Source organism: Geotrypetes seraphini, chromosome 17 (assembly GCF_902459505.1).
Source record: "Geotrypetes seraphini chromosome 17, aGeoSer1.1, whole genome shotgun sequence".
In the NCBI taxonomy this organism is placed as follows: Eukaryota; Metazoa; Chordata; class Amphibia; order Gymnophiona; family Dermophiidae; genus Geotrypetes; species Geotrypetes seraphini.
The window spans coordinates 18,312,750-18,328,554 of NC_047100.1; the positions used below are offsets into that span (position 1 = coordinate 18,312,750).

The window sequence follows — 15,805 nt, forward strand, 5'->3', positions numbered from 1 at the left end:
CTCCGTGTGACTTCTGGCTTTTCCCCAAGCTGAAAATGCCCCTGAAAGGGACCAGATTTCAGTCAAGAGAAGACATCATGCAGAATATGATGGACCAGTTGTGAGCAATCTCAAAAGAGATGTTCCATCGCTGCTTCCGATAGTGTCAGAACCGTTGGAAGGCGTGTGTGGCAGCCCTAGAGGACTACTTTGAAGGAGATTAGTATAAGATTGTTGTATATGAATACGAGTATTTTTTATGAATAAAAATCCCCATTCACAGTGGCACCCATAAACCATAAGTAAGGAGACAGATTTCCCACCCTTAGAAAAGCTGATTCCCAAATCCGCCTTCCCTAAGTCCAGGCGTTAAAGATAATTGAGCACAAGGCTACGACCTCAATGTGGTAAAGAGTGTAAATCAGCTTCCCAGATGTAAAGACATTTTTTTTCTGTTTAAAGGAGATACACATCTGTTCTCTTTCCAGCAACATGAGAGCATGAAGGTGATTCTGCCATGTCCAAAATGAAGGAGAGTCTGCAGTGGTCCAAACCTTTAAGATTGCTTTTTTAGCCAGCATCCCAGCCTTTCTGACAAAAAGTCGGTGGGAATGATTATGTAATCGGAAAACCTCATAACTGTCCAAGAGAAAACCTACTGGAGAAAATACGACCAGGGATTGAGCATTTTTCTGGAAATTCTCTCCCTTCCTATACCAAGATTCTGGGTTTCAGGAGTACAGTGGTACCTTGGTTTACGAGCATAATTCATTCTAGAAGCATACTCGTAAACCAAAATACTTGTATATCAAAGCGAGTTTCCCCATAGGAACTAAGGGAAACTCGCTTGATACGTTCCCCCCCCCCCCCCCCCCCGAGGACAGCGGCGCTGCTCTACCCCCCCCCCCAGAACCGGCATTGCTCCCCTCGAAGGCCCCCTCACGTGATCCGCCACCCCCCCGATCCGGCACTCTCCCCCCCATGATCTGGCATCCCCCCACTCGCATCGCACACACACACCCCTGTCGCAATCTGAAATCCCCCAGCACCCACCTGAACACGCTGCTTACCCCCATCTGGCCACCGGCACCAACGCACAGGACATGCCGGTGCCTGAAGATCTGCGTCTTTTTCTTTGCTGGGCCTTCAGCATCTGCGCATGCTCAAGGCCTTCGAGTTCACGCTCTCTCCGAGATTCTCTGAGATCTCGGAGAGAGTGTGAACTCGAAGGCCTTGAGCATGCGCAGATGCTCAAGGCCCAGCAAAGAAAAAGACTCAGATCTTCAGGCACCGGCACCAGCATCTGCATGTCCTGTGCGTTGGTGCCGGTGCTGGTGGCCAGATGGGGGTAAGCAGCGTGTTTGTGTGGGTGCTGGGGGATTTCAGATCGCAGCGGGGGGGTGCGAGGCGAGTGGGGGGATGCCAGATCGCAGGGGGCAGTGCTCGCAAATTGAGGCAAGCTTGGTTTCCGAGGCGCCGATTTTGCAAATGTTTTGCTCGTCTTGCAAAACACTCGCAAACCGAGATACCACTGTACTTGTTATGCAAATGGAAGTAGTATAAAACAAATAATGTCCACGCAGCTGATCCTGTGTTTTACTGGGAAGCAGCCAAGGTCGTGCTGCGGGGGGAGATTATCGTCTATGTAAGTTTCTGAAAAAAGGCCCAGGATGGAGAGATCTTACATCTGCAAAAGCAAGTGAAAGCAGATCGGATGTGGTTTGCGTGCCATCTATCTGTACAGAGAAGGGAGGCTCTTTTAGCATCACAGATGGCCTTAAATGAACTGATTCATACCAGAACCCTGAGATCACTTCACTATTTTAAACATCACTTTCACTTCTATGGTAAATTTTCCCTGAAAATTCTTCCGGCAAAGATTCCAATCTCCCATCTATGACATCCAATTTGTCTGTAATGGTCTGCAGGCGCTTCCAAGGACTACAGCAAGGGCTCCTTTCACTTCGATAACGATTTCAGTTACCCAAGCAGAGCTCACCGAAGATCCATCGGGGCCTTCCCTTTTGGCCACTTTGTCCTTCTCTTTACGCAGCGTTTTCACAGCCATGGTAAGTAAATGGTTGCCTCTGTAAAAACAGGAGCTCCAGTGGTCTCGATAGTGAAAGATAGCTGAATGGGAGGTAAGTTGTTGCCTTGATATTACAGATTTAGAGAGAGGGGCCCGGGAGCTCGAAGCAAAAATGGCTGCACCTCAGCATGTGACCCCCCCCAACCCCCCACGCCTACGTGCATTTAAATAATGAACAGCGAGAAATGATTTCAAATTACCACTATCTTTTGCTGTGCAGGTTTTGAATGCAAACAAAAACATATTTTATAAATTGCCTATATGTAAATGCCATAAGACTCGAACATAGGACAGGAGAGTTGGAATGTATGGCAATAAATGAAGATTCAGACATAACAGGCATCTGGGACAGGTGTTGCAAGATAGGACAGTGGTCTTGAATAAATTTATTGCCACCAAGGTAAGTCATCTGCTAACTTGCAGCGGTCAGACTAATTTTCGGACTAAAGAAATTTGATCACGTGACACTTTACTGCCAGCAGTTGCACTGGCTACCGATGGAAGCACGCGTAAAGTTTAAGTTCGCTGGCCTCTGCTTTAAAGTACTATACGGACTAGCCCCTAAATACATAACTCACCTTTTCTCCTTCTCAGCCAACAGACACAAGAGAAGCTCACACTCGAACTTCGTTTCCCCCCCCCCCCAATTAGAGGATGCAAACTGAAAAAAACACCATGAACACCTTCTCTCTCACCAGGCAGAATTATGGGGTAAAGATCTAGAACAATTGCTTACGCCCACTACTTATGAGGAATTCAGGAAGCGCCTAAAAACACATCTGTCGCTGAAATATCTAGACAGCTGACCCGTACATCTCTTTCTCCTCAATACGGTTCTCTCGCCCTATTAACCACTTTCTTTCACCTCTTAAGTTCAATCAATTTGTAACATCTTTTAATCTTTTGTAAACCGCATAGAACTTCACGGTACTGCGGTATATAAACTGTTGTCATTATTACTAACTTCCTACACAGCCACACAAGCCACGTGGCAACATTTAGAGTAACTGAGATTTTGGAAGATACATCACATGTCATACTCTGAGCATAAAACATGGGTTCCTACTTATTTAGCTCACTAAGGGGCCTTTTACTAAACCACAGTAAGTGCTAATATGTGCTTACCATACATTAAAAAAGGCTTACTGCAGGAAGTTGCCTTTGTACACACTAAAAAATATTTCCTATTTTTCTTGAAGGGGGCATGTTTGGGGGTGGAAAGTGGGAGTGACAGCATGAGGCATTGCTGCATTCTAATTGATTAGCATGAGGTTAGTGCATGGGCCCTTCCCACCTACAAAATAGCTGTTGGTAGGGGCTCACGCGATAGCTTTTTTTAATGGCTGTGCACCAATGGCCCTTAATTCAAAAAATAGGAAATGTGCCATTTTCCAGGCATGGCACGAGTGGCCTTCGTGCGTGGGAAAGACATGTGTAAGCGGCACGCTAAGGCCACTTTTGCCATGGCTTTAGTAGAAGGACTTCTAAGATGGCTGCTAATTTGGACTGCAACAGGGGAGACAGGCTAGATCAGTGTGTTTCAACCTTTTTACACCTGTGGACCGGCAGAAATAAAAAAATTATTCTGTGGACCAGCGGTTGAAGAACACTGGGCTAAGTCGTAGGCCAGACCCCACCCCTCTCTACCCAATGTCCACCCCAGGCCCTGCCCCCATAATAGTACTAATTGCACCTTGCACGTCCCTTGCCTCATCTGGAAGCCTTCCCTCTGACGTTGCAACGTCAGAGAGAAGGCTTCCGATTCAGGCGTAGGATGCCCGTAGGGGCCACTGTGGCCGTAGTGGCTTTGTGCACTGAATCAGTTAGGAAGAGAGAGCTGGCTCGAAGATAACGCTGCATCGATCGCACCATGGACCAGCGGTTGAAGAACACTGTTTTGGGCCTGATGCACATGTTGGCCCTGTGGACCGGCAGGAAATTTCTGTGGACTGGCACTGGTCCGTGGACCGGTGGTTGAAGAACACTGGGCTAGATAATGCCAGTGATCACAGGCGAGCTCCAATTTTCCCTTCATGTCTTCACAATTAGTAATCATCTTTGCTTATTCTAAGCTTTCTTGAAATTTTGTTTCTCCTAACATCGCCATACCAATGCGACAGTTGCCTTGGTCAATCAATTCTGACACATAAGTTTGGACTCACTAATGGCAGGCAGGAGTTCCAAGTGGTTGTGTCATCACTGCTTGTACTTATGTTGACATTACAATTATCAATCTGAGACGCACTTAGGCAGTGCGATGTCCCATCATCCTCTAGTTCTTCACATTGTTGTCTCCTCATGCTAGCCAACATCTGAAGTTCTGATGCACTCATTTTGTTGCACTGATAATTTCTCCAGTTGTATCCCTAACAAAAACCAAAGTAAATTTTAGTTTAATTAATATTATGATTACGGGTTACAGAAAATTTAAGTGGCTTACAATATTTAAAACAAATATTTACTCAGAGAAAAATAACTCCATAATTTAGATAGATAAAAGCCCATCCCATAAACCACCCCAAAGAATACACCTATAGAACCATATCTCAATCAAATATAATTCAATCCATCCAGTATAAACATGTACAGTTCACCTATCAATACAGTCCAATAAATCTAGTCTGATTAGTACAATGCTCTTTGCAAATTAGAATTCCCTAAGAATTCTTTTCCATTCTCAACTAGCTCAATTCCATAAGCCTGCTGAAACAAACAAGCTTTTAAACCTTTTTAAAGTCGCGGTAAGGATAATTCTTCCTTCAAAGCTTGTGGGAAGGAATTCTACATTATTGGTGTTGAAAAGAAACACGCACTTTTCCGAGTACATTCCAATTTTGCCTCTTTTACTTCAGGAACTTTGCGAAGATGAGGCTGAATCAAATAATTCACGTGACAGCTTATATGGTTTTATTATTTTAGACAGAGTGACTGGTACTCCCAAGTGCAAGACTTTGAATACAATTAACATTAATTTAAATCTAATTCAATAGTACACTGGCAACCGGTGACTATGCATCGACAATGGGGGTTACATGGTCACGTCTACCACAGCCAGTAATCAACCCGTTTTAGCCACATTCTGAAGTGTTTGCAATTTACTCAGATTTCTTCTTCTAATATCAGTCAATAATGAATTTGAATAATCTATTTTTGACATGAACAGTGACTGATCCTATTCACTGATCCTTTGATAGCATGCAACATCCACAATATTGCAAAATCTTGCTTAACATTATTATCTACATTTATTTACTCATTCATTCAATTTTCTATACTGTTCTCCCAGGGGAAGCTCAAAATGGTTTACATTAATTTATTCAGGCACTCAAGCATTTTTCTCTTTCTGTCCCATTGGGCTCACAGTCTGTCTAATGTACCTGGGGCAATGGGGGGGGGGATTAGGGACAAGGAGAAGTGTGGGTTTGAATTCAGAACCTCAGGGTGCTTATAAATCACTGTTCCCTCTAAGCTGAGCAGGAGTCCTCCACCCACAGTCTCACCAATAGAGGGTGCTGTTTCACTGTCACATTTTTCAATTGTGAGGGACAGGCAAGTTCTGCAGGACTCCAGGGAACATACCTGTCCTTAGCGACTGAAAATATTCCACCCCCTAGTGGTAGCAATGCAGTTGGAGGACACCTGCTCAGCTTAGAGGGAACACTCACTCTCCCCGATTATCAGAAAGTTAAACCATTAACATGCTAACATAAATGCAGGATGCATGTGTTACACTCTTAGATGCATGTGACTTGGGATGTCTGAGGTTCCAGGGTGCTCTGTCCTATAACCTACCTCAATTTTCACATGAATAGCTAAGGTTTATGTTAGTTCTTCAGCAAGCCATTTTTCTTGGTATTATCTGTCACCTTGCTTGAAACTGAGCCTAAGAGGATGGATTTTGACAGACCTTTATTAGTCTGCAGTGTGACTGATCGTATTACAGATGACCAAGCCTTTCTAAGACAAATGTTCTTCATCTCAGTGTTTTTCTAGATTTTGAAAACTTGTCAGATTGGGATATTTTCAGCTCTTTAAAGATGCATGGAGTGATCTTTGCATTCCGGTAGTTTTAAATGATTTATTCAGAATTGTTTGACTGTAGCTACATTTACTTGTGGAAAAATTTAATTACTAGCTATCTACATGCTTGCAATATTACCCAAAGGGCTCCACTTTTTTCTTAATTAAAAAGTATTTGAACTTAATAATAAAGAACTCTATTAATCCATGAATAAAACATTGTAAGCAAGCAAGCAAGCTTTTGAAGTTTACTAAGGAGCTGGAAATCAGAAAATCAACTTTATTATGAGTTTCTTTAGGATCATAAAGTAAAAATGTACAAATCTAGTACATGCATATGCTACACAGTGCATACTTTACAAGTGGGTGTACACATGGGCAGTATTCACACTAATGCATGTAACTCATAGAATACTAAAACTTATTTATGTACTCCCAGCATTTAGGCATGGTCATATTAGAGAATGACACGGTGACAAAATTCATCACCGTTCCCGTCCCCGCGGATAATAATCCCATGTCATTTTCTAGTGTCTATTTCAATCTCAATCCTTCTACACCAGCATTCTTCAAAGCAAAGTTTGCGGGTCAGTGATTGTGGCCATTCATACTCTGATTCTTCCCTCTCTCCTTAAAGAATGACATGAAGATGGTTTCCTGCGGTTATCCGCGGGGACGGGAACGGTGATGAATTTTGTCACCATGTCATTCTCTAGTCATATACACCAATTACTCACACCTAACTGCTTATGCACATATATATCTAGTTATTTTATAAAGGGAAGTAGGCATCTCTCCTTAATAGGTGCCCTCTAGGTGCTAATTTATTGAATTGACTTCCATGTGTCTATAGGAATAATGCTTATCTATTTGACTATAAACTGCAAGCTCTTTGTATTCCGGGAGAGCCACTATACTCATGTTACCCCTCTCTTAAAGTCACATCATTGGCTTCCCATCCATTTCTGGATACAATTCAAACTCCATTTGTTGACCTACAAATGCACTCGCTCAGCTGCCCCTCACTATCTCTCTTCACTTATCTCCCCCCCTCCCCGGTGGGCTCCGCTCAGCTGGTAAGTCCCTCCTATCTGCGCCCTTCTCTTCAACTGCCAACTTCAGACTCCCTTCCTTCTGCCTTGCTGCGTCTTATGCTTAGAACAAGCTGCCCGAATCCCTACGGCGGGCTCCGTCTCTGGCAGCGTTCAAGGTCCAGTTAAAAGCCCACCTCTTTGAGAGTGCTTTCGACTCCTAACTCTCTCACCTTGGGTTCTGTATCCCCAACCCTATATATTATGTCTGTGTGTCCAAATTAGATTGTAAGCTCTTCTGAGAAGGGACCGTCTATAAATGTCAAAATGTGCAGCGCTGCATACACCTTTCAGCGCTATATAAGGTAGTAGGAGTAGCAAGGACTCATTATACTCATATTTGTATATAAATATATAATTTACTGCATAATGTTATAAGGGAATTATATAAATGCCAATAAATCAATCAGTTAAACAAGCCCAAGCCCAAAGCTGCAATCACTTACAGATGGATCAGCTGTTAGTCTTGAATCTTCTTTTGGTATTTCCTTCACAGACTTTTTATTCATTGATGTTCTTATTTGGCTGACAGGTATAACTTTCAGTGTTTTAGAGGTGTTTGCAACCTCTTTGGAAAATTCAGGCCAGCTTCCAGTAGGAGACAGACTAGGAGTAGGCATAATTTTTTTCTGAATGTTGTCTGTTTCTACTTTTTTCATATGTGAAGTCTGAGATTTTAATGGCATGACTTCTTTTTGACTGTCTTTATCAGATCCTCCAGAAGACTTACATTCATAACTCACTGGGGTCCTTTCTACCAATTCCTCAGTCACGATTGTTGGAGGGGATGATTCCAATATGCTGTATGCAGTTTGGGGGCTGGGGGTACATCTGATGAAGACACTGGGACTATCCTAAATTTGAAAAGCAAAAAAGAAAAAAGATTTTGATTAATAATTGATGCTACTAAACTGAATAATTTTATAATGGTAATTTTAATTGAATTAATTTATTGTGTACTGCACATACAAAGGGCAATTTTAAAAGCCATTTCTGCAGGAACAACAGAGGCAGGTAGATGCATAGTTTCAAACACAGCCTAACCTTGCCCCAAGAATGCCTTTTACTGCAGATAAAACTATACACATACTGGAACTATGGCCTGGATTTTATAACCGTCACCCAAGTCGGTGGCTGCCTTAAAAGTGGCCGCCAATCCATGTCTATCAGACCAGTGAGCTGGTTACAGAATTGCTCTAAGATATGCGGCTGAAATGTAGGCCAGGGCTACATTTCAGCCACTTTTCTTTGCTGCTAGACCGCAGCAGCCGATCGCAGCAGGGGGATTTCCCCCCCCCCCTCCCTCATCAGCTGAGCTGCAAGAATTCCCCAAAGCTGCGATTCTGTAACTGTCACCCAAGTTCTGGGTGCCGGTTACAGATTCACGGCTTTAGAAAGTCCCTGCTGCTCAGCTGATATTAGAGGGGAAATTCCCCCGCTGTAATCGGCCACAGCAAGGAACCCCCATACCCGACCTCAAATCAGCCAGCAGGAAAGATGCCCACTCCCTCCTGCCAGTGCCCTCATCTTCCGCTAACATCCCTGGCAGTATTAACGCCCAATTCCTCCTGCTGGCAGCCCATCTGAACATCCGCAGCAGAAGAGATGCCCAATCCTTCCTGCCAGCAGCCCCCTCCCCCCCCGATCATCCTCGGCAGGAGGGATGCCCAATCCCTCCTGCCAGCAGCTCCCGAACATCCCCGGCAGGAGAGATGCTCAATCCCTCCTGCCGGCACTACAATAGCTGTCCTAACCCTTCCCTCCTGGGCAGAAGCCCCTGGAGAGATAAATCCTTGGTACGAGAGAATATTACATCCCCTGGTGGGCAGGTCCTAGCTACAGGACTATTTCCTACTTCACCAGGGTGATGCTCTCCTTCTAGGTCACCTCTCTCTTCCAAGGCAGCACAGGGGCTACCAGACTGGAGGTGGGATTTCTCTACAATATCCCTGTAGGTCTCTTCTATGTACTGCTCTGTCTCAGCTTCTCCAAGTCTGATACTCTAGCCTCAAGGGAACATACTCATTCTCTGAGAGCTAGGAGCTCTTTCCAATGAGCACACACATAACTTCTCACCAACTGGAAGGAAATAATACATGTGACCAGTGCTCCCTCTAAGCGGGCGGGTGGTGTGAGCAAAATTTTTTCCCCGGGCGCTAAAAATATCAGGCGCCAGCGCCAACTCGCCCGATTCTCCTCTCGCCGCGGCCTGCCATCTCCGTACGCCGTGCGCTGTGACGTGACATTGTGCGCTGCGAGGCAATATTTTGTGCGCCAGCGCACGCCAGCGCAGCTTAGAGGGAACACTGCATGTGACACTCAGTGCAAAAAAAGGGATAACAACCCTCTTGCTTCTGGACTACTGTCTGCATCTTGTTATTGCACTGATTAATTAATTAACCTTATTAAGCTACTAGGAATATATAAGAACATAAGAAGTTGCCTCCGCTGGGCCAGACCAGGGGTCCATCGCGCCACAGCAGTCTGCTCCCGCGGCGGTCCATCAGGTCCATGACCTGTAAGTGATCCTTTGTCTAAAACCTTTCAATCCCCATTATTCTTCTATCTATATCCTTTCATAATCCTATCTCTACCTCTATCTATATCTAGTGGTCCTGAACGCTAGGGATGTGCCAAAGCACTCTCCAGAATCTAGGGTGGGCCCGCAGAGCTTACCTTCAAAACGGAGGACCCGAAAGCGTTATTGTTCCTGGCTGCTACGTCCACCCTAGAGAACCTCATAAAGGTTATGAAGGGTAGACCATGTAGCCGCTCCACAAATTTCCTCAAGTGAAACAACACTAGTCTCCGCCCAAGATGCAGCAACCACTCTAGCAGAGTGCGCTTCAAAGCGATTGGGGGCTGTTTACCATAGCCCACATACACAGAGGAAATGGCCATTTTAATCCATCTGGAAATCAAGGCATTAGACGCTGGCCTCCCTTTCTTGGCAGGACTGGTCAGAACAAAAAGGGGATCGAAAAGGCGAAATTCATTGGTAACTTTGAGGTATTGAAGAAGCCCTCACTTGGCATCCAGCAAATGCAACACTTTATCCCTTTTCTTAGGTCCCATAGGGTGAAAAGTGGGCAAACAGACTTCCAGAATGACATGGCCGAGACTATTTGGGTACCCTGAATTCCTCCCAGATCTACCTCTCTACACCAGATATCGCTACAGGAGTTCAGGCCTGCCTTATAAACATTGCCGCTTGGATATCTCACCGCCATCTAAAACTGAATATGGCTAAAACCAAACTCCTTATCTATTAGACTAGTACAGAGAGCCTTAAGATTTTATTATATGCTTTATTTAGTGTTTCTTTCTGAGATAGTCTTAGGGTTATATTGTATGCATATTTAGTGTTTGATTCTTTACAGGTAATGAAATATAAAGAGTTCTCCCGTTGTCCTAATTAGAATAATTGATAATAAATTAAGACTATAAATAAAGAAATGAGCTAGGGGTGAGCGGGAGAGGGGAGGGTGGGAAGGAGGGAATGGAGACTAAGTCAGACCCTGTTCTGCCTGCCAGAAACTATCTCTAGCAGAAGGTTCAAGATTACAAAACTGTAGAACTATAAAAGGCTATTATTCTATGGAGACTAGCTGAGTAAAGTTTGCTCTTTTAAGATTTAAACTGTCTATAGATAGGGGGGGGTAAGTTCAAGTTGTTCGGGCGGGGGGGTGCTGGTTCGAGCAGGGGGGCCTTTGCGAGTGGGGGGGGAGCGATGCCGGTTATCGGGGGGTGCTTGCAAATCGAGTCAACACTCGGTTTGCGAGACAAGTTTTGCGAGAATGTCTTGCTTGTCTTGCAAAACACTCGCAAACCGGGTTAATCGCCAAACCGAGGTTTGACTGTATTCTAAAATAGCATCTGTGGAGATAGCAGTATTTTTTCTAGCAGATCTTCTATTAATAGCATTATACTGTTTAAATTCTCTCTTACAATATCCAGTTGGCTCTCTCTGCAGCTCTACCAAAAATTGAGGATCTCTTCTCTTGCTAAACCTTTTACAGCCACCTGTTTCATATCTACCCTATCCCCATACGCGTGATTTCATCTTGTCCTCCTGAGAGTTTACTGTATTCTCTCCCACCCACCCCCACCAATATTCTTTCTGGTTATTGTCTTTTATGTAGCAATAAAAACAGAGAACTAGTAAAAGATACTCAGTAACAACCCTGTAAGGTCTGTGTAGTAGCTATTGACATAAAATGGTGTTTTATTTTGCTATTTTGTGGCCTTATAGGATCTTAATGACTTCAAATTGGTTTAGATAAGGGGTGTCAAACTCAATCAAATAAGGGGCCGAAATCTAAAACATAGGCTAAGTCGCAGGCCAAATTTTTTATTAAGATACTTAGGGGTCTTTATTAAAGTACGCTAACTGATTTAGCGTGCGCTAAATGTGCTCCTTAATAAAAGGAGCCCTTCGTCTTAGTAGAAGTATAGGGTTACAACCTCTACAACCTAGTGGGCTCACAATCTTTTCTTTTTTTAATGTACTTGGGGCAATAGAGGTTAAGTGACTTGCCCGGGCTCACAAGGAATGCAGTGGGAATTAAACTCAGTTCCATAACCACTAGACTACTCTTCCCATACAGGAGGAACTGCAGCAGATAACAAATATTGGGCAGCACAACTCACTTGGTCCAAGGTTCCCCACGAACCACTCCTTATTAGCCAGTATTTCAGGATATCGATTTCAGTCAATGTTGGGAGTCTATGCAACTCTTTCTTTGCTTTTTTTTTTTTTAAATAAGAATTTATTTTTTATCAAACGATAACACAAAGAAAAGGCATTACAATGTATGAAGAACAAATAAAGAGCAATTAAATATACTCCATTATAATACCACTAACCCTTGTAAATGAAGGTGAGCAAATGAATCAGAAGCAGTAGAAAGCTGTAGGCATGCCAACCGTGGCGGGAGCACAGTCGCTGCCCCAGCACTTGGAGCAAAGCGTGGCGCAACGCATCTTATGTGAACCTACAGCTGATGCAGTGCTTGTGCCCAATTGGGTAAAAAAAATGTCTGCCAACTTAAGGCCAACTTAAGTGCAAATTTGTAATTGTCTGGCAGGCCAATTTTATTACACTGTGGGCCAGAGTTTGACACCCCTGGTTTAGATAATCAGATAAATTATTAAAACAACCTCACACTCTTTTTTGTAAAATGGAAATTCAAAAGCATCAATTTTCCATAGTTAAAGTATGGATCTTTTATTTCTGTAGGTACCCATCCACTGCTTTCAGGAGTTAATACTTATTTTTTTTAAATTTAAAGATTTTGAATATCCCTGGGGCTTAGAAACATTTGTTTGCTAAATATTCAGCCATGAAATGATGCCAAGAACATCAATAAAGACTGGCTGATTAACTGTAGCATAGCATATGTATACTGGAGATGAGTGAAATTTCCCTGAAGACTCACACTTTTACTTCGTATTATATTTCTTAAGAGGATATGCAGATGAGCATTTGGACAATAATTTCTCGGTACATAAAACTAATTATTCTTGCTGGGCTGCAGTTTTAAAAAGATCATTCTAATGACTCTTGAGGGCCACCCACTTGAAGCAAACAGGACCAAGTTTCTTTGTATACTTTGCATAATCTTAAGTATGTTAGTCAGAAGTAAACTGCCTTTTAAATCAGGGGCAGAAATTACACCTCTGCAATGTGGTTGGGTAGCAGGGAGGCCATGACAGACATACAGAGATGTAGGGTCACTGACAATCTCTTTCACTCTTTCCATCTATGCCTCCCCTCCACATAGTGATTTAAAACAAACTGGAGAAAATATTTCTAAACACAATGTGTAATTAAACTCTAGAATTCATTGCCGGAGAATGTGGTGAATCAGTTAGCTTAGCGGGCTTTAAAAAAAGGTTTGGATAATTTCCTAAAAGAGAAGTCCATAGGCCATTATTGAGATGGCTTGGAGAAATCTACTGCTTATTTCTAGGACAAGCAGCATAAAATGTGTTTTAGTACTTGGGATCTAGCTAGGTACGTGGGACCCGAGTTGACCATTGTTGGAAACAGGATACTGGACTTGATGGACTTTCAGTCTGCCCCAGTATGGCAGTTCTTATGTTCTTAAGACAAGGATCATGTGCTTTGAATGGGCATAAAATTGAACCATGCCCTTTCATCTATTCATGTCTGAAAAAAAGAAGCAGAAGGGTGAAGCTGAGCAGTCATAGAAACTGAAATATATTCTATGCTGCTTTGGACAACTTTATAAAATGGGAAAGTTGGATGTAAGGGTTTCAAATAAAAAAAAATAACGGCTGGTTATATGATCCATGATTGGGCTGCCATTGGGTGGTTGGACCCAGACGACTGCTCAGACTGCTAAAGTTCACCATACCGTCTGAGATGTAGCTAACTTTGCAGCATTAACTGGAACGTGTCAGACCTAATAGATATTAAGACTAATGAGTCCATTTGCATTTTTAGGCCATTTGCATGCATTGTTAGTATTATCACAGAAAACCTGGTAAGCATGCAAATAGAGTATATGGGCACGTGGTCTTAATTCAGTCAGCAGTATAATTTATAGTCAAGAACTTAATGGTTTGAGAATACTTACATTTCCCTGAAAAAAGACACTAGGAAGCTGAAACTATCAGTTCTAGTCTTTCTTTGGTACTGCATTAAACAGTGATTTGATACTTAAATTACATGAATTGTACATAAGTGTATATCAGAGTATTCACTGGGGACACTAAGACTGAACTAAGACAATAGCGTTGCACTTTATCTGAGCTTTATTTTAAATCTTGTAGTTCTTCCCTTTTCCCTATTTGTGTGGAGTTTACTTTTCGGTCTTCAGTGGTTTTTCGGTTGTGTAACTTTTAATGATTCCCCCTTTTTATTATTGCTGTATACCGCCTAGAAATTTGTATAAGCGGTATAACCAACGTTTTAATAAACTTGAAACGTGATCTTAGTTTAACTCTGAAATTTAGGGCTCCTTTTACAAAGGTGTGCTAGCGTGTTTAATGCATGCGCCGGATTAGCGCGCGCTAGCCAAAAATCTACCGCCTGCTCAAAAGGAGGCGGTAGCGGCTAGCGCGCGGTGCAATTTAGCACGTTAAGGCCCTTTGTCAAAGGAGCCCTTAGAGGTGGCTGTTAATGAGAACAGAAGACAAAAGACACAAACGAGCCAGATTTCGATTTCATGCATCTCTAGGATCTTCAGCTAGAAGGAAGCATTGCACCCAAAAGCTCCCTGGGTGGTTCTTAATGGGAAACCTCGCTCTGGACACAGATGATTCTTTTTAATTAGATAGGCCGAGCCGCAGTGTACATATTGCTCAAAGGACTGGCTGTCATAACAATTTGCATATTTTTACTTGCTTTAGGGATATGAATTTCAAACAAATTCAATAGATAAAAATGAAAGATGTTGTGACATTAGGAGGTCAGAAGCACTGGTGACTGAATTTTTTTTAAATATTAAAGTTGGATTTTATATTAGTATATTTTCCTAATAAATGCTATTGTTCACAAATGTACTAGTGCAGGGGTAGGGAACTCCGGTCCTCGAGAGCCGTATTCCAGTCGGGTTTTCAGGATTTCCCCAATGAATATGCATGAGATCTATCTGCATGCACTGCTTTCAATGCATATTCATTGGGGAAATCCTGAAAACCCGACTGGAATACGGCTCTCGAGGACCGGAGTGTCCTACCCCTGTACTAGTGTATAGCAATGCATATAATATTACTCTGCCATACGAATGGAAGCATTATCAAATGGGCAATTTATAGCATGACTCACGTCGTCACTGCTGTCACTGCCATAAAAGTCATCCTCCATTCGAGCGCCTCTTCTTTCTGCCTTGCTGTCCTCTTTAAATTCCAGTGGATATGTATACTCATCTAATGATGAGTTCTGGGACTTCCACTGAGGTATTGATCGTGGTCTTGAGGAGTAAATAAAAACATCTTCATGTGTTTCCTGGACTTTACTTGTTTCTTTGCATCTTTCATTAGTGTTATCAGCTCTTCCATAAGGTACAGAATTAATGCATGGCAGATCCTGGCTACTTACGGACTGTTTGCTAGACTCCTTTTGAAAACTGTTAGGAAATATCCATTCATCTGAAATATGAAAAGATTTAATGCTATGAAAATTATTGCATGAAAACTCCTATGATAAACATAAAATTTGAACTGAGTTAATAAGTGCGAAAAACTAAACGTTTACCCCCAGATTCTATAAATAGTGCAACTGGGTGCATAGTTATTGAATAGGGCCAGTTATGTGCATGACATAATTAATTAATTGGCATTGAAGTGGCAAATAATCGAGGATAAATACCAATAATTGGTGGTGAAAAACACTAAACGGTGCTAATTTGCAGTTTCATATTTAAGAGACTTGTGTCCCTATAAACAAGTGTGGCTAACTTTTCTCGCGTTCAAATGCAAAGCGGGCATTAACATTGGAGGAGCATGGGCATGTCAGAGGCATTCTAACTATTCTTGTATGCATTTTATAGAACAGTTGTGCTTACATGCCCAATTGCAGAATTTGGGCACCACCATTTTTAAGCCAGTCATAGACGTAGCTTAAGTGGTAACGCCTAAAGTTTGATGTATATCTACA

At 42.7% G+C, this 15,805-nt stretch overlaps 2 protein-coding genes across 13 annotated transcripts in view; one reads left to right on the forward strand and one right to left on the reverse strand.

The window, feature by feature from the left end:
* Positions 1–15,805, forward strand: part of LOC117351126 — a 690,625-nt gene that overhangs the window by 354,372 nt on the left and 320,448 nt on the right. The gene's annotated exons all lie outside the window — the stretch shown is intronic.
* CFAP20DC (CFAP20 domain containing) overlaps positions 1–15,805 on the reverse strand; it is a 153,794-nt gene that overhangs the window by 38,204 nt on the left and 99,785 nt on the right. The window contains exons 12-14 of the mRNA XM_033925976.1: positions 14,975–15,297; positions 7,626–8,033; positions 4,231–4,434 (exon numbers count right to left, since the gene is read on the reverse strand). Of these exons, the coding sequence (XP_033781867.1) occupies positions 4,231–4,434; positions 7,626–8,033; positions 14,975–15,297 (935 nt within the window). The remainder of the gene's footprint in view (positions 1–4,230; positions 4,435–7,625; positions 8,034–14,974; positions 15,298–15,805) is intronic.